Source organism: Carcharhinus amblyrhynchos, chromosome 5 (assembly GCF_965287045.1).
Source record: "Carcharhinus amblyrhynchos chromosome 5, sCarAmb.v2.hapA, whole genome shotgun sequence".
Classification (NCBI taxonomy): domain Eukaryota; kingdom Metazoa; phylum Chordata; class Chondrichthyes; order Carcharhiniformes; family Carcharhinidae; genus Carcharhinus; species Carcharhinus amblyrhynchos.
In genome coordinates, this window is record NC_137328.1 from 52,837,995 (window position 1) to 52,863,496 (window position 25,502).

General features: G+C 40.6%; 1 protein-coding gene across 5 annotated transcripts in view; it reads left to right on the top strand.

Moving 5' to 3' along the window:
* LOC145343031 (dual specificity protein phosphatase CDC14A-like) overlaps positions 1-25,502 on the top strand; it is a 125,118-nt gene that overhangs the window by 25,228 nt on the left and 74,388 nt on the right. For 3 of the 5 annotated variants that reach the window (XM_080188777.1, XM_080188775.1, XM_080188778.1), the window contains 3 exons: positions 8,858-8,948; positions 9,377-9,452; positions 24,071-24,163. In XM_080188777.1, the coding sequence (XP_080044903.1) occupies positions 8,858-8,948; positions 9,377-9,452; positions 24,071-24,163 (260 nt within the window). Of the gene's footprint in view, positions 1-4,807; positions 4,829-8,232; positions 8,601-8,857; positions 8,949-9,376; positions 9,453-24,070; positions 24,164-25,502 lie in introns of those variants that run through there. The other 2 variants (XM_080188779.1, XM_080188776.1) reach the window with 2 other exon arrangements.

Consider the following 25,502-nt stretch of genomic DNA (forward strand, 5'->3'; position numbering starts at 1 on the left):
CTTCCCCATTTTTGATAATGGAAATATTTGTGGAGCCTTCTCCTCCAGTTAATTGTTTATCACCATTTAAAGCTGGATGTGGCAGGACTGCAGTGCTTAAATCTGATCTGTTGGATGTGGGATCACTTAGCTCTGTCTTTTGCATGTTGTTATCATAGTTTGGCACACAAGTTGTCTTGTATGGCAACCTCTATAGAAATGAACCCTGTTGACTCTATCGACATGGAGTTGGGGGTAGGGTGTTAGCGTGGATAGAGGATTGGTTGTCAAATAGGAGGCAGAGAGTGGGGGTCAATGGGTGCTATTCGGATTGGCGGTTGGTGACTAGTGGGGTGCCCCAGGGGTCGGTGCTGGGGCCTCAGCTATTTACCATTTATATAGATGATCTGGAGGAGGGAACCGAGTGTAGGGTGTCGAAATTTGCTGATGACACCAAGATTGGGGGAAAGGCAAATTGTGCGGAGGGTGTGGAGAGTCTGCAGAAGGATCTAGATAGGCTGGGTGAATGGGCCAGGAAATGGCAAATGGAATTTAATGTTGGCAAGTGTGAGGTGGTCCACTTTGGTAGGAAGAATGGTAGGAAGGACTATTACTTACGTGGCGAAAAACTGCAGCAGGCGACGGTGCAGAGGGACCTCGGGGTCCTTGTGCATGAGTCGCAAAAACCCAGCCTGCAGGTGCAGCAGGTGGTCAGGAAGGCGAATGGGATGCTGGCCTTCATAGCGAGGGGGATTGAATATAAAAGTAGGGAGGTCTTGCTGCAGCTGTATAGGGCATTGGTGAGGCCGCAGCTGGAGTACTGTGTGCAGTTTTGGGCGCCGCACCTGCGCAAGGATATTTTGGCCTTGGAGGGAGTGCAGAGGAGGTTTACTAGGCTGATACCGGAGTTGAGGGGGTTGAGCTATGAGGAGAGGCTGAATAAACTAGGCTTGTACTCGTTAGAGTTTAGAAGAATGAGGGGAGATCTCATTGAGACGTATAAGATGATGAATGGGATGGATAGGATAGAGGTGGAAAGACTCTTCCCGCTCAAAAAAGACAGTAGGACTAGGGGGCACAGCCTCAAGATAAAGGGGGGGCAGTTCAGAATGGAGTTGAGGAGGAACTTCTTCACTCAAAGGGTGGTGAATCTCTGGAATTCTCTGCCCGTTGAAGTGGTGGAGGCTGCCTCGCTAAATATTTTTAAGAAGCGGGTTGATGGGTTTTTGATAAGAGAGGGGATTAAGGGTTATGGGGAGAGGGCGGGAAAGTGGAACTGAGCCACGACAGATCAGCCATGATCTTATTGAATGGCGGGGCAGGCTCGAAGGGCCAGATGGCCTACTCCTGCTCCTATTTCTTATGTTCTTATGTTCTTATGTTCTTATATAATCTTACATCAACTACATTACTTTCATCTGTCCTTTCTGTTGTTGACTATTCTTTACTATGCTTTCAGCTAGATGTTTTTCTGATATGTCTGGCCAGCAGTTTTTTAAAATCTTATATCTTGCATTATTAGTTTTAGTGTTATATCTCAATTTGAAAGGCAGAAATTACAAATAGCAAATTTGTCCTAAAATTCACTATGGGCGAGATTTTCTTTTGTTCACCCACTGCAGGAATCATAACCGGTGGGACAGAATTTGGCTGACCATTTAAAGGTCCATTGACCTTGGGTGGGAATTTCCAGTCTTGGGGTGCATGTGGCCTGAAAATACCACCTCATATCTTACTGGCTGACGTGAATTTATGAATTGAAATTTGGTTTCCACAAAATACTAAGTAGGTGAACCAATCAAATCATAGAATGATACAGTACAGATGGAGGCTGTTCAACCCATCATTCCTGTGCCAACTATTAGGTAGAGCTGCTCAATTAATACCAATCCCCTGGTACCATTCTAGTAAACCTCTCTAAAACTAAGAAATCTCCAGACTCAAGTGAAAGCTGACCCAGAAGTGAAAGTCTGGGCCGCAGGATACAGAAACAAGGAAGTTGGGTAAACCAACTGTGCTATCAAGCGGCCCTTTATGTAGCAATAATCAGCTCAATGATGCTCAGTTTGAGTCCCGCCAGGGGCACTTAGCTCCTAATCTCATTGCAGCCTTGGTTCAAACGTGGCCAAAAAAAGTTGAACTCTAAAGGTGACTGCTCCATCAGTATCCTCTGAATCATCAGCAAAGTGATAGAATGCGCTGTCAAGTGACATTTACTCAGTAATAACCTGCTCATCGATGCTCAGTTTGGATTCTGCCAGGGTCACTCATCTCCTGGCCCCATTACAGCCTTCTTTGAAACATGAGTAAAAGAGCTGAACTCCTGCGAAGAGATGAGAGTGACTAACTACCCTTGACACCAAGGCAGCATTTGACTGAGTGGGACATCAAAGAGCCCAGCAAATCTGGAGTCAGTGGAAATCTGGGGGGAAAAAACTCCACTGATTGGAGTCATACCTGGCACAAAGGAAGATGTTGTAGATGTTGGAAATCAATCATCTCAATTCCAGGACATCACTGTAGGAGTTCCTCAGGGTAGTGTACTACACCCAACCATCTTCAGCTGCTTCATCAATGCCCTTCCTTCCATCATAAGGTTAGAAGTGGAGATTTTCACTGATGATTGCACAATATTCAATATCATTCACAACTCCTTAGATACTGAAGCAGTTCATGCCCAAATGCAGCAAGCCCTGGGCAATATCCGGGCTTGGGTTGACATGTGGAAAGTAACATTTGCATCATGAAAGTGACAGGCAATGACCATATCCAACAAGAGAGAATCTAACTATTATCCCTTGACATTCAATGACATTACCATCACTAAATCCCCCACAGTCAACATGTTTGGATTGGTGGGGGGGGGGGGTGGTTTCCATTGACCAGAAACTTCACTGGACTAGACATAGAAATACTGGGGCTATAGGAACAGGTCAAAGGATAAGAATCCTGCAGTGATTAACTCACCTCCTGACTCCACATAGCCTGTCCACTTCCTATAAATCAGGTGTGTAACGGAATACCCTGCACTTGCCTGGACTGGTGCAACTTCAACAACACTCAATAAACATGAGACCATCTAAGACAATAAAGGGCCATTGACTAGCACCACAACCACAAGATTCACTTCTTCTACCACTGATGCACAGTAGCAGCAGTGTGTACCAAGTACAGGATGCACTGCAAGAACTCACGAAGGTACCTTAGGGAACACCTTCCAAACCCTCGATCACTACAATCTAGAAGGACAAGTGTAGCAGGCAAATGGGAACACCACCACCTGAAAGTTCCCTTCTAAGTTACTCATCATTGTGACTTGAAAATATATCACCATTCCTTTAATGTCACTGGGTCAAAATCCTGGAACTCCCTCCTAACCACTTTGCAGGTGTAGCTACACTACATGGACTGCAGCAGTTCAAGGAAGTAACTCACCATCATCTTCTCAAAGGCAGCTAAGGGTGGGCAGTAAGCGGTGGCCTAGCCATCAATGCCCACACCCCATGAATGAATAAATAAAAACCTTTATAAAGCATTGGTTTGGCCTGGAGAATTTTATCCAGTTCTGAGCACCCTAATTAGAAAGGATGTGAGGATTTTAGAAAGGGTGAAAGAAAGAGTTATGACAGTAGTTCCAGTGATGGAGGACCTCAGTTATAAAGTTAAATTGAAAACACTCAGGTTATTCTCCTTAGAGGAGTAAAGGGGATATTTAATAATTTAATAGAGGGGTTCAAACTCCAGAGGGGTCTGGAACAATTAGATAGAAATCGCTGTCATTAATTGAAGAATTGAGAAACAAAGAACACCATGCTTAGCTTAATGTGCTTAGCTAAAGAACCAAATGATATGAGGAAATACTTTTTTTTAATATAGCTAGTGGTTAGGATGTGGCATACAACACTTAAGATATGGTGGAGTTGGATTCAGTTATCACTTTCAAAAGTGAGTTGGATAATTTCCTAAAGAGCAAAATATGTGGAACTACAGGGAAAGGTTGGGGAGTGCTTTGCATGGACACCATGAGCTAAGACTTAAGAAATAGGAACAGGGGTAGACTACATACCTGCTCAGCCATTCAGTATGATGATGGTTGATCAACTGCATCAGCTCTACTTTCCCACTTTCTCCCCATATTTCTTGACTCCCTGAGAGACCAAAAATCGTCCATTCCAGCCTTAAACATATTCAGCAATGGAGCACCTGGCATAGAGAATTCCATAGATTGACAACCCATTAAGTGAAGTAATTTTTCCTCATTCCCTTATCCCAAGAGTGTGTCCCCATGTTCTAAAGTCCCCAGCCAGGAGAATCAAGCTCTCAGTATCTACCCTGTCAAGCCCCTTTAGAATATTGTTTCCTTCAAACAGGTCACCTTTAGTTCTTCTAAACTGCAGAGAATAGACTCCCAGTCTACTCAGCCTCTCATCCTAGGGCAACTCTTTCATCCCAGGGACCGATCAAGTGAACCTTTCACTGTACAGTCTCCAAAATAAGTATATCCTCCCTTTAAATATGGTGACCAAAACTGCCCATAGTATTCCAGGTGTGGTTTCACCAAAATCCTGTAAAATTGCGGCATGACATCTTCATTCTTATACTCTAATGCCCTTGCAAAAAAGGCTAAAGTACAATTTGCCTTCCCAATTGCTTGCTGCACTTGCATGCTAACTTCCTCTGTTCCTTGAACATCCAGGTTGGAACCATAGAAATGACGCAGCACGGAAAGGGGGCATTCGGCTTATCTTGTACATGCCAATTCAAAGACATCCAGGTGCTCTTTCTAATCTCATCTTTCTGCACATGGTCCATAGCCCTGCAACTTACAGCACTTAAGGTGCAGATCCAGGTACATTTTAAAAGAGTTAAGGTCTTTGCCTCTATCACCAACTCAGGCAGTGAATTCTAGACACCCACCATCCTCTGCATAAAAATATTTTTCCTCATGTCCCCTCTAATCCCTCTGCCACTTATTTTCAAATGACCCCTTGGCTTTTGAACTCTGTCAAAAGTTCCTCCTGTCTACCATATCTCTAGCCCTCAATTTTTTTATACCTCAATCATGTCACCCCTCAGCCTTCTCTGTTCCAAGGAAAACAACCCCAACGATTTCAATTGTTCCTCATAACCACAATTCCCCAGGCCTGCAACACTCTAATAAATTTTTTCTGCACTCTCTCCAGAGTAGTTACATTCTTTCTGTAAAATGGTGACCAGACTAGCATACACTACTCCAGTTGTGGTCTCGCCTGTGTCTTATACAGTTCCATTATTATATCCCATACCTCTGCCATTGAAGAAGAGCATTCCATATGTCTTCTTTACAGCCTTAACTACCTATACGGCTACCTTTAGAGACTTGTGCACTTTCAAGCCAAGATTACTCACTTTATCTATCCTTCTCAGTACATTCCCATTTATTGTGTAGTCCCTTTGGCAGTTTGACCTCCTTAAAAACATTACCTTACACTTAGCAGAGTTAAACTCCATCTGCCACTTTCCTGCCCACTCCACCAACCCTTCTATATAATTTTAGACCCCACAGCTAACCTCTACACTATCCACTACATGACCAATTTTTGTGTCATCAACAAGTTTCCCAATTGTGCCTGCCACGTTCAAGTCCAAATTGTTAATATATAAAACAAATAGCAGCCGGTCCTTCACCGAGCCCTGCAGAATGCCACTTGAAACAGCTTTCCATTCACAAGGGCAGTGGTTGACCATTAACGTTTGTTTCCTGTTACTAAGCCAATTTTGGGTTCAATTCACCACACATATGCCATGGGCTTCTACTTTTCTGACCAGTCTGCCACATGGGACCTTGTCAAATTCCTTACTAAAATCCATGTAGACAACATCCACTGCACTACCTTCATCGATCCTCTTCATCACTTCCTCAAAGAATTCAATCAAATTTATATGGCATGATCTCCCTTAACAAAGCCATGCTAACTATCCTTGACTAGTCCATATCTTCCTAAGTGACACTTTATCTGATCTCTCAGGATTGATTCTAAAAAATTGCCCACCACCAAAGTAAGACTAACTAGCCTATAATTGTTTGGCATTTCCCTCATATGTTTTTTAAACAATGAAACCTCAGTTGCATTCCTCTAATCCTCCAGCACATTCCCGTGCCTAGTGAAGATTGGAAAATAATCCTCAGAACATCTGCTATTTCCTTCCAGACCTCCTTCAACATCCTAGGGAACAATCCGACCAGCTCTGGCAACTTATCCACTTTCAATGATCACGACTCCTCCAACATTTTCTCTCTCATGATTATTTTATCCAACATTGTATCTGTGAGCCTCAATATTTACTGGTTTCAGATCTTTTAAAAAAATATTCTGCTCTTCTATTATGATCAAAGTGAATAACCTCACACTTCCTCATATTATGCTCCATCTGCTACCTGGTTGCCCCACACTTAACCTGTCCTAGCTACTTTTTCCTTGTGTCCTGCTAACAGTTTGCATTCCCACCTGGCAAACTTAGAAGAAACAAAACAATGTAAAGAAGTTATTAGTACAGATTCCAAATAGTTGAAGCTCTAGCTATGATCTTTATCGCATTGCACTAGTTACAGCCTGACATCTTGGAAAGGTGCTCTTTATTGCTACCTGTTACTTTCTGATCATTTACCAATGTGTTATCAATGCTAATATATTAACCCCAACTCCATGAGGCCTTATCTTGTGTGTTAACTATTTGTATAGTATCTTACTGAATGATTTTTGGAAATCCAAGTATACCACTATCTATTGGTTCTCCTTTGTTGACCCTACCAGCTACATCCACAAACGACTGTAATAGATCCCATGGTTTCCCTTTCATAAAACCACGTTTACTTTGATCATACTATGATTTTCTAAATGCATTGCTAAGACTGCCTTAATAAGGGATTCCAGCGTTTTCCCAAGAAATGACATCAGGCTAATTGACTTATAGCAGGTCCAAAGATATGCAGGTTAGGTGGAACGACCATGCTAAATTGGTCTTTAACATCCCAAGATGTGTAGATTGGAGGAATTAGTGGGGTAAATACGTGGGGTTATGGAGATGGGGCCTGGATTCAGATATTCTGTTGGAGAGTCAGTGTAGACTGGATGGGCTGAATGGCCTTCTGCTGCACTGTAGGGATTCTATGATTTTCACTCTCTTGCCTCTTGAATGGCTTTGCTAGTTTGCAACTTCCAATCTGCCAGATTTTAACACCTTAATTTTCTCCAGTATTCTTACTCTGCTGATATTAAATACATGAATTAACTCACTTTTATTGGTTGTAGATTACCCTGTATTTCTGGTATGTAACTTGTGTCTTTCACTGTGCAGACCAACATAAAATATTTGTTCAACGTCTCTGCCATTTCCTCATTCCCCGTGATAATTCCTTCTGTCTCTAAGGTACCAACCTCAATGTTGTAACCATTCTATTTTCCTTTGCTTTAACCGCCCCATCCTTATATGGTGACACAGATTTCACTTCAACCACTGATAATGTGCCTCACAAGCCCAGAGCATCACGCAAACCAGCCTTCCATCTATTGACTCCATTTACACTTCCCACTGTGTTGGAAAAGCAGTCAGCGTAATCAAGAACCCCATGCACTCTGTACACTCTCTCTTCCACCACCTTCTGTCAGGAAAAAGATACAGAAGTCTAAGATCACATACCAACCAACTCAAGAACAGCATCTTCCCTGCTGCCATCAGACTTTTGAATAGACCTATTTTATGTTAAGCTGCTCTTTCTCTACACACCAGCTATGACTGTAACATTATATTCTGCACCCTCTCCTCCCCTTCTCCCCTATATACTCTATGAATGGTATGTTTTGTCTATTTTAGCTATATTGTCTATATTAGCTCGCAAGAAGCAATACTTTTCACTGTATCCTAATACATGTGATAATAATAAATCAAACTAAATCAATAAAAAATGCTGGCTGCTGATTTGACTTTGTTTCCCCTGTGCAGATGAGAGTGTTGCCTTTCCCCAGGATGGGCTGTAGCACTGACCTCAGGTGTGAAGCTCCGAGATGTCAATACTCGGGCTGGAGGGGCGGGGCAGGCGGATGACGGAAGGTGGTTTCCCTTGGCAACCGTCAGGGCCAAGTTCCAATAGGCGGGTTCGTATTGGGTAGATGTCACTGGATTGGCCGAAGCTGGGTGTCAATCAGACAGCGAGTGACCAATGCGGAGCCGGGTCTGGGCTGTGATTGACAGGCCGGGCTAGAGAGGGGGGAAGTGAGATGTAATCTTGACTTTTGGAGCCTCCGCTGTGGATGCGACAACTGTTTAAACATCGGCCGGACTTTCCCGTCTCCCCCTCAATGTTCTCTCTCTCAGGAGTGCTGTAGCAGTCTTTGCAGCATATAGTTCCCCCCCGGCCAGAGTGAAGTGCTGGGAAAAGTTGACCTTGGTTTGGGCCACCCTCCAGTCTGTTATCAACGTTTGCTTTCGCCCGAGACTTCGGGCGCAGCTCTGCAGCTTGGAGTGCGCCTCTGCAAGCAGAGGGGCAAAGAAAAAAGTTTCTGCAGCTTTGTTTCGTTTCTGTCTAAGTTGTGGAATGGCGGATGGAGAGGAGCTGCTTAATGCGGCGGAGTTTATAAAAGGTAGCTCGATGTGTTTTTAAAGATGTGCCGCTTGGTGAACTCCAGCGTTGTAAAGGCGGTTTTAAATTTTAAATGGCTGGAACTCCGGCAGCAGCCTATCGTAAAGCGCCTAAAGCACGGGGATGGTTGTTTGTGTGGCTGACTGGGTGAGGACAAACACACATCCATTTGGTGCAGTTTGCCAATGTGTGGCCTCTGTAAATCCCCAGTCTGTACTCGATTCTGTGTATAACTTTTTGTTATTGTTTCTGTTTCAGATCGGCTGTATTTTGCTATTCTTCGGCATAAACCCAAAAACACAGCGAACACGCACTATTTTAGCGTGGATGATGAACTTGTGTATGAAAAGTAAGTTTATTTCAGTGACTTTTCCCGCACTTTAATTTCCAGTAAGCTACTTTAAAACGTTCCTGGCTTTCTAACTCGGATTAACTCGCAGCATCTGTCAGAGCAGTTCTTGATGATTAAAGAGTTGATATTTACTTGGTTCAATAGCGCAAATTTGTAAAAGATTTGCTTGTGAACTGAAGGAGTAATGAAAGCTGTCAATTTTCCACTGCATTTGTATTGGCCTCAAGATCCATTGTTACATTGAGTAACTAGCACAGTTATAAAACTTTAAACTGATGGAACCTACCTCGTCCTTTATATTGTTAGGAATGCATAAGAAAGTACTTGATCATGATGCCCAGATAACATGGTGTGGGGCAAACTTGATGGAGCAGCTGGTACCTGCCTTCAAATTTGCATGTTTCTATTTCACTTTTATTTTCTAGTTTCTATGCAGATTTTGGACCTCTGAACATGGCCATGTTATACAGATACTGCTGCAAATTAAACAAAAAAATAAAGGTAAATTTAAATGTTTCCTTTTCTAGTGTCTGGAAAGTGCTTTTAAACAAACGCCAGAGAACCAAGGATATAACTTCAATGAAAGAGCATGCACAAGTTTTCCAGTAGCAATTTTTGAGTTAAATCTCCTTGTGCAAAGGAATCTTAGTCTATTGATTTTTTTTGGGGGGTCAGTATTTGACTAATACATAAATATGGGATTTGTTACATAATTTTTTGGTGCTCATCATTTTGGAGGGTTTGATTATAAACCAATAGGTTTTTACACTTGCATTGTTTACAATTTATATAGATGATTTGGAGTTGGGGACCAAGTGTAGTGTATCAGTTTGCAGATGGCACTAAGATGTGTGGTAGAGCAAAGCGTGCAGAGGACGCTGAACATCAACAGAGGGATATTGGTAGGTTAAGTGAGTGGCAAGGCAGAGGGATATAGGTAGGTTAAGTGAGTGGCAAGGATATTTTGATAAATGTGAGGTCATCCATTTTGGAAGGAATAACAGCGAAATGGACTATTATTTAAATGGTAAAACATTGCAGCATGCTGCTGTGCAGAGAGACCTGGGTGTCCTTGTGCAGGAATCATAAAAAGATGGTTTGCAGGTGTAGCAAGTAATTACAAAGGCAAATGGAATTTTGTCCTTTGTTGTTAGACGGATGGAGTTTAAAAACAGGGAGATTATGTTGCAGCTGCATACGGTGCTGGTGAGGCCACACCTGGAGTACTGTACAGTTTTGGCTTCCTTAAGAAGTAAGGAGAGGGTGGCACTGGAGGGGGTGCAGAGGAGATTCACTAGATTGATTCCGGATTTGAGAGGGTTGGCTTATGAGGAGAGACTGAGTAGACTGGGGCTATACTCGTCGGAATTCAGAAGAATGAGGGGCAATCTTATAGAAACATAAAATTATGAAGGGATTAGATAAGATTGTTTCTACTGGCGGGAGAAACCAAAACTAGGGGACATAGCCTCAAAATAAGGGGGAGCAGATTAAGGCCTGAGTTGAGGAGGAACTTCTTCACCTAAAGGGTTGCGAATCTGTGGAATTTCCCGTCCAGTGAAGCAGTTGAGGCTACCTTGTTGAATGTTTTTAAGGCAGAGATAGATTTTTGAACAGTAATGGAAGTAAGGGTTATGGTGAGTGGGTGCGTAAGTGTAGCTGAGTCCATGAAAAGATCAGCCATGATCTTATTGAATAGCTGAGCAGGCTCAAGGGGCCAAATGGCATACTCCCGCTCCTAGTTCTTATGTTCTTATTTCTTCCTTTAATTATGGTCATGAAAATTGACTTGAGGTGTGCTCATGCAAGATCTGATGTTGTTTAGATTGTGAGGAACTTGAAACCTGAGTCATATGGCCTAAGTTGTTGTTGTTTTGCAAGATCACTTTTATATACTTCATTCCAGAGCACATTAGAACCTCAATTATTAATAATGACTGCTATTTTAAAACTACGTGGGAGAAAAACACTGTTCATTGCCTACATTAGGGAGTGCATAAGAACTCAGAATTAATGTCTTCTGATGACTTAGAACCATAGAAAATTACAGCTCAGAAACAGGCCTTTTGGCCCTTCTTGTCTGTTCCGAACCATTTTTTTGCCTAGTCCCACACTTGGACCATATCCCTCCACACCCCTCTGATCCATGAACCTGTCCAAGCTTTTCTTAAATGTTAAAAGTGACCCCGCATTTACCACTTTATCCGGCAGTTCATTCCACACACCCACCAGTCTGCTTGAAGAAGAAACACCCCCCCCCCCCGCCCCCCAAGTAATATTCCCTTTAAACTATTTTCCTTTCACCCTTAACCCATGCCCTCTGGTTTTTTTCTCTCCCCGAGCCTCAGTGGAAAAAGCTTGCTTGCATTCACTCTATCTATACCCATCAAAATCTTATACACCTCTATCAAATCCCCCCCTCATTCTTCTACGCTCCAGGGAATAAAGTCCTAACCTATTCAATCTCTCTCTCTAACTCAGCTTCTTAAGTCCCAGCAACATCCTTGTGAACCTTCTCTGCACTCTTTCAACCTTATTTACATCCTTCCTGTAACTCAGTGACCAAAACTGTACACAATACTCTAAATTCGGCCTCACCAATGCCTTGTATAACCTTACCATAACACCAACTTTTATACTCGATACTCCAACTTATAAAGGCCAGTGTACCAAAAGCACTCTTTACGACCCTATCCACCTGTGACGCCACTTTTAGGGAATTTTGTACCTGTACTCCCAGAGCCCTCTGTTCAACTGCACTCTTCAGAGTCCTATCATTTACCCTGTACGTTCTACTTGTGTTTGTCCTTCCAAAGTGCAATACCTCACACTTGTCTGCGTTAAATTCCATTTGCCATTTTTCAGCCCATTTTTCTAGTTGGTCCAAATCCAAGCTTTGAAAACCTTCCTCACTGTCCACTACACCCCCAATCTTTGTAAATTTGCTGATCCAATTTACCACATTAAACTTGACCATGGTTAAGTAATGCATGGAATAACAACATTCTGAGTGAAAACTGAGGTGTTCATTTTGCCATGGTAATTTATGACTTTTTAAATAAAACTAAAGAGTTTCCACTTTGTGGAAGTTGAGAATGTATTGGGTCTCCAGGTACATTTTGGAACGTGTGCAACATTTCCAGCTGAGAAAACTAGGTTCATGGCCATGATTCATTGTGCAGGACACTAAAACTGATAAGAATAAATATATTTTAAGAAGCATTAATTTAGCTATGATGAGTTCCGATTGTGAAAACCTTTAGAGCAGGAGATGACAGGAAGTATGGGAAAATGCTTAGGAAATCGGAACCATAAAGGTACTTGGGAGTCATTGTTCAAGATTCTCTTTAGGTTAACGTGGGGTTCAGTTGGCAGTAAGGAGGGCAAATGCAACGTTAGCATTCATGTTGAGAGGGCTAGAATGCAAGAACAGGGATGTACACCTGATGCTGTATAAGGCTCTGGTTAGACCCCATTTGGAGTATCGTGAGCAGTTTTGGGCCCCCATATCTGATGAATGATACGCTGACCGTGGAAAGGGTTCAGAGGATGTTCACAAGAATGATCCCTGGAATGAAAAGCTTGTCGTATGAGGAACGATTGGGGAATCTGGTCTATACTCATTGGAGTTTAGAACGATGAAGGGGGATCTTATGAAACTTACAAGATGCTGCAAGGCCTGGATAGAGTGGACATGGGGAGGATGTTTCCACTAGTAGGAGAAACTAGAACCAGAGGGCTCAACCCCAGGCTAAAGGGACAATCCTTTTAAAACAGAGATGAGGAGGAATTTCTTCAGCCAGGGAGTGGTGAATCTGTGAACTCTTTGCGGCAGAAGGCTGTGGATGCCAGCTCATTGAGCGTCTTTAAGACAGAGATAGGTTCTTGATTAATAAGGGGATCAGGAGTTATGGGGAAAAGGCAGAAGAATGGGGATGAGAAAAATATCAGCCATGGTTGAATGGTGGAGCAGACTCGATGGACTGAATGGCTTAATAATGCTCCTATGTCTTATGGTTTAACTAAAGAATTCTGTAATTTTGAGGAGAGTGAGAAAGTGACAACGTAATGAGTTTTGATTTTAAACATGGGATTCAATGATAAACATAATTTGAGAACTTGCGAAGAATGAGAGGTGATTTCAAATGAGCAGTGACTAAAGTAGTAGTCACACAAAATAGAGGTTGGTGGTTACAGGATCATATGATGAGCTATTTCTTGCCTTCCTATTCACAAGTGCAAGAAATATGAGATGAATTTCCCTAGATACATCAGAGGTATTTGGGCCTGTGAAGTAAAAAGCAATTTGAGAAGTCTTTGGTACAAAAGGTATAAAGTCAGAGGTTTACAGCATGGAAATAGGCCCTTCGGCCCAACATGTCATGCCTCCCAGTTTTCAACACTAAGCTAGTCCCAATTGTCCGTGTTTGGCTCATATCCCTCTATACCAATCCTACCCGTATAACTGTCTAATTGTTTTTTAAAAGACAAAATTGTCCCTGCCTCTACTAGTAGATGGAAGAAAGGCAACTTTTAGACTGGAAATGCACCTCATTTGCACGCTCAAAAATTGGAATTTGGTGCAGAAATATTCATTCCTAGTTCAGGATGGAAGAGGAGCAGAGGAGATAATGGGTAAAAGAACAATGGCTGAATAAATAACACAAGTGGGAATACTAGACTAAATGTCAAAGTTGATAATTTCTTAAACTTGTGGAAGTTGGCATAGAAAGCTGCTCATTTTAGTGCTGAGACCTGGGTTTGAAAAAAGTCTAAACTGATGTTTGGAAATGCTTCTTTTCTGTTTACTGTATCATTCTTGGTGGCTGTGAGCAAACTTAACCTTGTTCTGAATAGTTATGGATCTCTGAAATTGTTCAGGATTAACCACAAATGGGCAATTTCACTGAGACTGCAAAGAATGGCCAGCGTAGAGGGTGCTGTAAGGTTGGTTGGCCCAAGGAGTGAAGGATTTTACCCGCTTTTGAATATGTGGTAATTAATCATTGAATGCTCAAAGTAGAAAAGATTTCCATTCCCATCCCTGAGATGTTACACTTTTTATTCCAAAATGTATTTTCGTTTGCTTGCCCTCCCAAAAAAGCGTAATTGCTTCAGTACTGACACTTTTCATCAGGCAAGTTTCCTGTCTTTGGCAATAGTTTGTGAGTTTCTAGTATTGTATGGGCAATTTCCCTTTGCAGCTATCTGCAGTGATGTGCAGAACATCTTAGTTGTTGCCAAATGTTGAATTAAAATTGAACCATTGTTCCAAATTGTAGTGAATATTTAAATAAGAATAAGAGACCATTCAGCTCTCAGAGCTGACTGCTGTTCGGTGACTAAATGGTTGATCTGTAATTTAACTCCATTTACCAATCTTGAACCTGCACCGTTTGATTGCTCAAAGGTGTGATGATCAGAACTCCGTGTAGTACTTTGTGTGGTGTCACCAGGGCTTTGCAAAGCTGAGGCATGATTTCCAGTCCCTTGTGTTCTAGTCCTCTAGATATAGCGACCCACATTATATTAGCCTTTTAGATTTTTCTTTCCTGTACATGTTCTTGCCTCTTTAATGATCAATATGTCTGGATCCCCAAGTCTCTTTGGACCTCTGCTGATTCTAGTGTTTCACCATTAAGAAAATATCCTTTTCTATCCTTTATAGGTCAAACTGAATGATCTCATATTTATCTAGATTGAAATCCATTCCCTTTCATTTAACATACAACATTTCTTTATAATTTTTCACTTCCATCTGCACTGCTTACAATGTTACCCATCTTTGTATCATTGGCAAACTTTTTGTGGCTTTCTATCCCTTCATCTCAGTTTTTAATGAATATGGTATATAATAGAAGCCCCAACATACATCTTTACAGGACACTGGTCACATCCTGCCAATTAGAGTACCCCATTGAATATCTATCTATTATAGTATGCCCACTCTTTTCTCCTACCACACAGCCAATTTTCTAAACAGATCAATAATTTGTCTTTAATTCTATGAAGTTCATCTCTAGCAAACAATCTCTTACGAGGGACTTTATCAAATGCCTTCTTGGAGTACATATAAATATCATCCATAAATCTTCCGTCTGCTTTTCAATCGGCTTTTCAAAAACAAAATCAATCAGGTTCGTTAGACAAGACCTGACATAGATCATAGTGTATAAATTGATCTTAATTTAAAGAAGTTAAAGATCATATCAGATTGAAAGAAAAAATAGAGTGGAGTTTATGGTGGTCTAAAGATTGGACAGATTTTAGAAACCAGCAAAGCATTTTTTTTTAAAAATGGAAGAAATTTTAGAGTACTAGAGAAAGCTAGCTAGAAATATACAAACAATAGTAACGGGTATTTAAAAAGCAGAGTTACTAAAGTTAGCATTTGGTTCTAATGAGTCTGGGAAATTAATAATGGGAAACAGCACAAATGTTGAATAATTATTTTGTCTGTCTTCATTACAGAAGACACAAAACCATCCCAAAGGTATTTGAAAATCCAGAGGTAAAATTGAGGGAGGGAGTTAAAACAGTTACAATTAGCAGGGAAAATATTCTGGGAGAATTGTTGGAACTAAAAGCCTACAATTCCCCTGGACCTGATGGCCAGCATCCTTAGGGTCTTAAAAGAATGGCTGCAGAGAGAGTAGGTGCTTTAGCTGTCGTCTTCCAAAATTCTCTAGATTTGTGATAGGTCCCAGTGGACTGGAAAACCCAAATGTAACACTGCTTTTCGAGAAAGTGGGGTGACAGAAAGCAGGGACTATCAGCCGTTTAGCCTAACATCTGCCTAAGGAGAAATGCTAGAATCCATTGCTAAGGAGGTAATAACAAGGCACTTAGAAAACTTTGATAAGGCATTGTCATAAACTCATAGAGGTTTACAGCATGGAAATGGGCCCATCGGCCCAACATGTCCATGTTGCCCTTTTTTTTGAAACCTCTAAGGTAATCCCAATTACCCACATTTGGTCCATATCCCTCTATACCCATCGTACCCATGTAACTATCTAAATGCTTTTTAAAAGACAAAATTATACCTGCCTCTACTACTACCTCTGGCAGCTTGTTCTAGACACTTACACCCTCTGTGTGAAAAAATTGGCCCTCTGGACACTTTTATATCTCTCCCCTCTCACCTTAAACCTATGCCCTCTAGTTTTAGACTCCCCTACCTTTGGGAAAAGATATTGACTATCTAGCTGATCTATGCCTCATTATTTTATAGACCTGTGTAAGGTCACCCGTCAGCCTCCTATGCTCCAGAGAAAAAAGTCCCAGTCTATCCAACCTCTCTTTATTATTCAATCCATCAAGTCCCAGTAGCACCCTAGTAAATCTTTTCTGCACTCCTTCTAGTTTAATAATATCTTTTCTATAATAGGGTGACCAGAATTGCACGCAGTGTGGCCTTACCAATGTTTTATAGAACTTCAACAAGATATTCCAACTCCTCTATTCAATGTTCTGACCGATTAAACCAAGCATGCGAATGCTTTCTTCACCACTTTGTCCACTTGTGACTCCACTTTCAAGGAGCTATGAACGTGTACCCCTAGATCTCTTTGTTCTATAATTTTCCCCAGCGCTCCCCAGACTTGAGTAAGTCTGCCCTGGTTCAATCTACCAAAATGCATCATCTTGCATTTGTCTAAATAAAACTCCATCTGCCGTTCGTCAGCCCACTGGCCCCATTGATCAGGATCCCATTGCAGTTGGAGATAACTTTCTTCACTGACCACTGTGCCATCAATCTTAGTGTCATCTGCAAACTTATTAACCATGCCTCCAATATTCTCATCCAAATTATTAATATAAATGACAACATTGGACCCAGCACTGTATCCTGAGACACATCACTGGTCACAAGCCTCCGGTTTGAAAAACAACCCTCTACAACCATCCTCTGGCTTCTGTCAAGAAGCCAATTTTGTATCCATTTTAGATACCTCACCCTGGATCCTGTGAGATTTAACTTATGCTGTAACCTACCATGTGGTACCTTATCAAAGGCGTTGCTAAAGTCCATGTAGATAACGTCAACTGCACTGCCCTTAGCTACCTTCTTGGTTATCCCTTCAAAAAACTCAATCAAATTTGTGAGACATGATTTTCCATGTCCTTTTGCTTTTGTGAAAGGGAAATCACGTCTGACAAATTTATTAGAGTTCTTTTGAGGAAGTAAACAGCAAGGTGGATAATGGGAACTGCTGAATGTAGTATACTTGCATTTCAACAAATCATTGATTAAAGTGCATCTCAAAAGGCTATTACGTAAATTAAGATCTCATGATGTAGTAAAATCTCATTTTAGGATGGATGGCAGAGTGGTTAGCTAACAAAGTGGAATAAATGGATTATTTTTGAGTTGGCAAACTGTAACTAATGGAATGCCTTAGGGAATGCTGTGGTGAAGGGGACTAAATGAATGATAGCTAAATTTGCTGATGACAGGCATATAAGTTGTCCAGAGGACATAGAGTCTGCAAAGATATTTAGACAAGTTTTAAGTGAGTGGGCAAAAAATTGGCAGATGGCACACAGTGTGGGAATCTGTGAACTCATCTATTTTGGCCATTATGAATTGAAAAGCAATATATGTAAATAGGGAGATACTATGGAGCTGTATAGTATAGAGGGATCTGGATGTCCTAGCACATGAATCAGAAAAGATTAGTATGCAGGCACAACAATTGATTAGGAAGGCAAATGGAATATTGGCATATGTTGCTAGGGGAATTGAGTATAAAAGTAGGGGAGTTTTGCTGAAACTGTACAGAACCTTAAGCTGCGTCTAAGAGGACTGTGTATAGTTTAGATCCCTTTACTCAAGAAAGGATATAATTGCATTAGAAACAGTTCAGAGATAATTCACTTGACCATTCCTGGGATGAGAAGGTTATCTTTTGAGGAAAGATTGAGTAGATTGGCTGATGCCCATTGGAGTTTAGATGAATGAGCAATGACTTATTGAAACATACATGATCCTGAGGGGGCTTGACAGGGTAGATACCGGCAGGATATTTCCTCTTGTCGAGAATCTGGAAATTCAAGTCTTCCATTTAAGACTGAGATGAGGAAAGATTATTTTCTCAGTCGGTTGTCTGAGGAATTTTCTCTCCCAGAGAAACCTGACGAAGGGGCTAACCCCGAAAGCTTGTGAGTCTATTATCAAATAAATCAGTTGGACTAAAACCTGGTGTTGTCAGACTTTTTACTGTGTTTACGCCAGTCCAACGCCGGCATACCCACATCATGACTTCCAAAATGACCATTGGTTAGTAACACATATCAACACATTGTAATCTATTTCACACTCTTGGGTTTCTTGACGAATTATACATTGAGACTCAAGGGTAGACTCATCCCCAACTTAATTAAAAATGTTGAAGTCCATTAGATGCTGTTCCTTTCCTGTCTGTTTTCTGATATGAAATGGTGTTTGTTGTAATTGATGTGTGACTTGGAGCACATTAGGCTTGACATGAAGCTTGCATGTAGCACCTTTTAATTTATTGAAGTGAGTGAAACAAGTATACAATTCAAGAATGTTGTTGTGTGACTGCAATCGTGAGCAGATTTACTCTTGCAGAAACTGATGAACATGCCACATTCCCCAGATATGACAGAATACAGCCGCCATTCTAGTGTTTTTGAACAAGACTGGCATTTTAAAGGTCCCAAGAACTTTTGGTTGTTTGCCCCTGTTTTAAGGGGATTTTTTTGTGTTCTCTAGTTTGCAGAGAAAGGGAACAATCCTGAAGTTTGAATGTTTTGTCTGCCATGACATAATCACAGGAGCGTTTGTCAGTGAAAGCACCCAAGTTCAAGCAGCCAATGGTCACGGTCACAACTGGATGTTTGCTGTGTCCAAAAGTTGCACAAAGTATTTTCAAATTCATCTGTCTCTGTCGGCAATATTCTCTCGCCCTTTTGCTATGGCCTACACATGTGGCACACGTCTGATGGCATTGGTCTTGGTGATTGACTTTGAATAATAAATATGAGCAAAGTGATTGTGTTTTCCACAGGCTTTGCACTGCTTGCCAACAGCAGGATGTACTGTACAAAGTGGATAAACATCAGCACAGTGAAAACATTCTCTGGACAAGTTGCCACTCTGAATCTGCTTTGTTGTTTTGCAGGTGGATTCCTTCTGGCAGTTGAATAAAGAACAGTTTTGATAGGAGTTGAACTTGGAAGTGTGATAGTTACTGTCAACATCTTCATTTGGTAGCTCTGGTCTCTGATAGTGAACTTGCTAACTCTTGCAGCTCTGACAGCTTCCTGTCTTTCTCAAACGCTGGTTAGTGTGGTTGACAAGAAAGGCAACCTATGATTATTTGTGGTTTGATTTCCTGTTTAACATGTTCAGTGTCACTGAAATTGCATTTGGTCACTAGTTGCCTCAATCATATGCAATATCAGTCAGTTGTTGCATTTCTCTCTTGGTGTGTTAATAGTTTTCTTGGGCATGTAATTTTTTTGCCAAGTCATTCATTTTGCTCAGGTGTAAGTTTCTCGAAAATGTCTTCCAAATCTTCACTTCCATAGTTGAAAAGTAAGGCCTTTTTTCCTTTGAGATTGCAAAACTTGCCATTGTGCCTTCAGAAGGTCACAGTCACTTGACTGAATATAGCTGAATAATGGGAGAATATTTCCTCCGTGGAAGAGTAGAACATGAGACACAATTAAAAAGTAACTTGAGACTTGAGATTAGGAGAAATTGTTTCTCTGAAGGTTGTTAGTATGTGGAATTCTCTTCCCAGGGAGTTGTGAAGGCTGAGTCATTGCCTAACGCTGTCTATCAAAAACCTGAATTTATCCAAAGCAAAGGAGTCAAGGGTTATGGGGGGGGCAGACGGGAAGGTGAAGCTGAGACCACAACCAGATCAACCCTGATCTTATTGAATCAAGGAGCAGCTCGAAGGGCCAAATTGCTTACTCCTGCTCCTAAGTCTTGTATTCCTAGAATCAGAATTGCATGTGCTGTTAAAACACTGATTCACTTATTATCCTTCTAGACTGCCTCTGCTGGTACATGGGCATGGTAGCCTTAAATGGGCAAATGGAGAATGCAAATTTCTGTCCCCTACAATGATTCTGTCCCCAAACTTGTGTTTCTGAGCTGAAAAATCATGGCTGACTCCTAATGCAAGTATAGCCTTATACGTGCATTTTTCTGGCAAAAACTGGGGAGTTGACTTGTACACTGAGTATTGGCCTAAACATGTATTTTGGCACCAATAAAGTGGATTGAGTTTTAAACCACAATCAACTGTACCTTCTGCAAATCCTTGCTGGCTCCCTGATTACCTAAAAATTTTCAATCGTTGTATCCTGAACTATAAATTCTAGTAACTTTCAGGCAATGGATGTGTTAGGCTAACTGTTTACACATGATAATTCACAGATACTTGGTGTGGGAGAGACTGCTTAATAGAGAAAGGAGAACCCTTCCCACTTCTATTTGGATGCTTATTGTCTGAAATTTTCAGTAACTCTTTGGTAGGTTAGTTAAAAAATTAAATGTCAAATTGATTGAATTTGTTGGAGAATGGGCAGTGGGATGAAACCTGGCATCATGTGAAGAATTTTTGTGTTGCCTAAAGCAACCGCTTGAACAATGCTGATTCATTTCAAAATGAAGCATTGTTTCTGAAAATGTTACAGTTGTTTGTGTCAGCAAAATAATGCTCATATAATTGGAGGATTACTTAATGATAACAGGATTGCTTAATCATATGTTAGGAGAAATTGATATTTATGTTAAATCATGTTGTAAGATGACTTGTGGTTGGGAAACCTAGAATGATTGTCAAGTGCCATGTTTATCTTGAGATGATTGCCTGATAAATGATTCACCCAGCATTTGCCTCACCTATAACATAAGCAAATTAGAAATTAACATTTTATACTTAGTGACTTGTGTCTCCTTCCTTCTGAAGGCATTGATTCCTTTGCCATAAAAGTAGGTTGCTGTCTAAGCTGAAGAAGGACCAGGAGAGAGAGAGGGGGAGAGTGCACCTGTTACTATCCTGTTCTTTATCTTTTTTTTCCTTTTCAATTTTCCCCTTTTCTCTTTTCTCAGGACAGTGATTTAAGTCTTTGATTTTTGGTACCCCAATTGTGGGTGACTGAAGGTTGTCTTGAGGATCTTGCTTTTGAACACTTTTTTCCACCCCTATTTGAACTTTGGGGGTAAATTTTAACAAGCTACTATTTTGGGATGGGAGGACTGACAAGGCTAGTGTGACACTGCTGAGGCCAAGTTCAGGCCTTAACCCCGCCCCATCTTTTCTTAATATTTCTATGATCATTGGGAAGCACTAGATAGTTGTCAGATATAAATATTTCTCTTCTCTTCCAATCATATATTCCCCCATCCCATCACAACCTCAGTTGGACCTTTTGTAATGCCTCATTCTGCCATTCTTAAAAGTCTGCCCAGCAACACTGACATTCTCAGGTTCTTTCAGGGAACTGTCTGGAGCATAAATGTCGTCAGTTCTTGGAAGAGATTGAATGTGAGATCAACTAAACCATTAAGAAGAAACTGTCTTGACCCAGATGTTTTCTGATTGTTTTACTACAATATTGATAAATCACAATCAGGAGCTCTCTTGTAATCCCATGTCTATTTTTCAAAACTCTTGGTAGGCTGATGTGGTTCCTAATATCAAATTGGTCCAAACAGCGAAGCATCTTTTTACTTGCTGACATCCAGCAAGTTATTGTGAGCTTAATTGCCTTTGAAATGTATGCTGGGGACATTAATGCGCCAACTACAGCAAAGCTCTGAGGTTAAAACTTTTTTTGAATTGGAGGGAAATTTGATAATGGCTTCTGTAACTAGGGTTAGATGAATGGAATGAGCTCTGCAAGTTGTTTTGCAATCGAGCATGCTGTTTTAAATAATGTGTACACAAGGTCAGGCCGCATTCTCTCAGGATTGCTGGAACAGTTGACATTAACTTCCAGTTAGTGATACAACTCCGTATTGAATAGTGAAGTAAATAATAGGGCAGAAAATGGCTTGATTTTAATACCTGTTCTTGGTTTATGTTTTGGTGTTTAAAATTTGCAGAACAGCTTCTTGAGAGAATTGACAGTGTTGCAAAGAAGCTTGTTGTTTTCTGAAGTATTGGAGCGAGATTAGCAAAACAATGCGTAAACATGTGTGCTTGTGACGTTGTGTAACTAGATATGTTTGGTTGTGTAATATCACAGCTGTGCTGTGGTACAACCGCTTTAAAACTGACGTTGAATTTCAAACCGCACATTGAAAGAAGTTTGAAATGTACACATTTAATACCATTAAGCTGGAAGATTGGCTCCCCATAGCCTTCTCCATGGCAATGCCTGAGCTAATAAGGGTCAATTTGTCAACCAATCAACACCTCTTTTGTAATATAAATTATTGTGACCATTTGGTGTTCTTGTGTTTGTCCTGGTAATTGCAAGGTGAAAAGCAACGTGTCTCTTTTTTCAGTAATATTCAGGTCAGTATTGGCTTGAGAAATATGCTAGTGAGGGTTAATTGGCAGTCTCATTCATAGATGTGGATGTCTGGTGTCAGTCATCCTAAAGTTAAGCGTGAAGTAACTAGATACATGGCATCAGTATTGCCCAGCAGTGAATCCTTAATTTTGATTTTTTTTTCAGGAAAGCAACCCTCCTTGCACCTGAATCTTTCTGAAACTGCCTGTTTGCTGCACTGATAATATTCACCTTAATAAGCACACAGTCCAGCTGTAAAGTAATTACAAAACAAAATAGGGGCTGCAAAGTTCTAAGACCAATAAATGGCCTTGAGGATTATGATGCTTGATTGACCCGCACCCATTGATTCTGATGCAGGCAGCATGTATTGTCACGTGGTTGCATATCTAAGCAAGGAGTGTGCAAAACTCGAAGGTTAGTACAACTTCAGACCAGCTTACACTTCTCAAAGGGAGAGATATATGGCCAGATGGCAGGGGTCTAGCTCTGAGGACCTAAATTAAATAACACCAATTCAATTGTCTCATATCATTGGCCAAAGTTAGAAATTCATTTTCAAAAGCCATATCCCACCAACTGCTCCACGTGCCCACCATTAACCTACCAACAGTTTCTACCAATCAAGGCTTTCACACAAGCATTTTCTGCCATACTGATAGAAATGTATACATACAAATTACAACATGCATAGGGGAAAAAAAGGAAAGAATATATGGTTTTAACCTAGAAGCAAAGTAGTGCTGGAAATGTGAAATAAAAAACAGAAAATGCTGGAAATACTCAGATCTGGTAACACCTTAGGTTGTGAATTCATGATCTGAAATGTTATCCTTGCCCACTCTCCACAGATGTTGCCAGACCTATTGTGTATTTTCAACACTTATGTATGACTTCAATATTGATTGCACACTCTGAAAAGAGAAAAAGGGAAAATCTACATTTATAAATTGCTTTTCACAACTGTCAGACTCAAAGTGTTTTACAGCTAATGAAATACTTCGACGGTTAATCACTGTTGTAATGTAGGAAGTGCAGCAGCCAATGTGCGTACCACTTACTCTGATAAATAACAGTGATAATGACCAAATAAACTAGTTGAGGGATAAATATTGGCCTGGACAGTGGGGAGAACATCTCATAACACTATTTCAAAGAACAGGACTCTTCGACATCCACCTGAACTGGACTCAGTGTAACACCACATGCGAAAAATGACACCTCTGATAGTGTAGCACTCCTTCAGTACTGTACTGGAGCATCAGACTTGATATTTGCATTGAAGTCAAAGTGTGGGACTTGAACCAAGAGCCTTGGAACTCAGATGTAAGCATGCTACTAACTAAGTCACAGCTGATGCTCATGGCTCCAGTTCAGTTACCCCACCACCACCACCACCACCACCACCTAGTCCTGCTTCACTAGTATGCTGAATTGCTTTGTGCAACGTCATGGCAAATTGACTAGTTAGACTAGATTGTTTCAGAGAGGGCAAGTTTATTTTCAGCAAAACCGTGAAACGCATTGTCAACATGAAGCACTGTGTTCCAAACACCATTTATTTTGCTACATCCAGCTTTAGTTGCAATGTGATCATTTTGTTTTTATTGTAGTCATTTACCATGGGAAGAAAGAAAATAGTTCACTATACAGGTTGTGATCAGAAGAAACAGGCAAATGCAGCCGTCCTTATTGGGTCTTTTTCGGTAAGTGTAATTTGTTTTTTTTAAGTGTATAGCCGCAGAAGCACTGTGACATATTCATGTGTATCATCGTTTGAGCAGATATTCGATGGTTAACATTAACTTGAGTAGCTAAATAGACATGTTTTGAACATAGCTACTAATTCAGCGTAAATCAATGTCAGATATAAATTTGTTTCTCTGATGTGAAAGAGGGAGGAAAACTAATAGTGAGGTAACCTCTTTTCATCTACAAGCTGGAAAAGGTCAGGAGTATTTGTCAGTTTCATCCATTATTTTAAGTATTGCACAAAATTGTTCAATGACTATTCAGCATTTTGACCCAACAAGTTAATTCTTTTTCCCCTATAGCATGTAGTTCAAGGCCTTCAATATGCTTTGGACACTGAACTTCATTAGTTTCTATTCAACAGTTTACAGATATATCTGACCAAACAAGGGCTACTCTGAATTTGCTTGTAGTTCCAGTTATTGATGTTGTTGAGATATTGGTATTTATTATATTGATATTCTGCAATGTACAAAGATAGAATTGTAACTTTAAAGGATGCATGTTAAAATATTTTGTTTTAAAATAAATTTAGAAGAAAGGCTAGTACATGTAGAGATGGAAATGCCCAAGCTTGAATTACATCCCTGACATCTTGCCAAAGGTTATGGTTCGCTCAGCTTTCCCTTCAGTGATATTGGTGCTGACGTTTGAACTCCAAATGGCCTTTACTGATTTTCATTGCACATTTTCAAGTTGTTTGAATGTGAACTTCTCTATAACTTGAGAGAAGAATAACCCTGTCAAATGATTTGCCTGAAGTTCTGAGGAATTTTGTTTTCCCTCTGGACCAGAGATCCTGAGCTCCCAGTAATCTCAACTAATGCTCATGTTAACATTGATTTTATGTTGTATGATAGCAATGTTTCACTGAACAACGTGGACCACCCCCTAAGCAGATTGGAAATTCCATTTTAAACTTGGCTTGAATTCATATTCCATACATATCAACTGCTTGAATTCTGCATTTGCAGGCAAAGTAATGCAGCAGCTAATAATCCCATTTACAGTCAGTTTATAGATTTGGACCATGATGGGGAAATTATGCATTGGAGAGGAAAACTAGGAAAAGCAGAAATAGAGTATGGAAGAATAATGTACATGGCAAGGAAGATTTCTGAACATTGTGGCCACTAAAGGCAGGAAGTGGGAATATTATCTTTGTTTCATAATTAAGCTAATTTTCTTCAATGTTTTCAGTTTTTTTTTTGCATTGTGATCACTAAAATTGTTTGTGTGTAGTTGTTTGAGTATTGGTTTATCATTCCCTATTTGAAACCACTGATGCCCCCA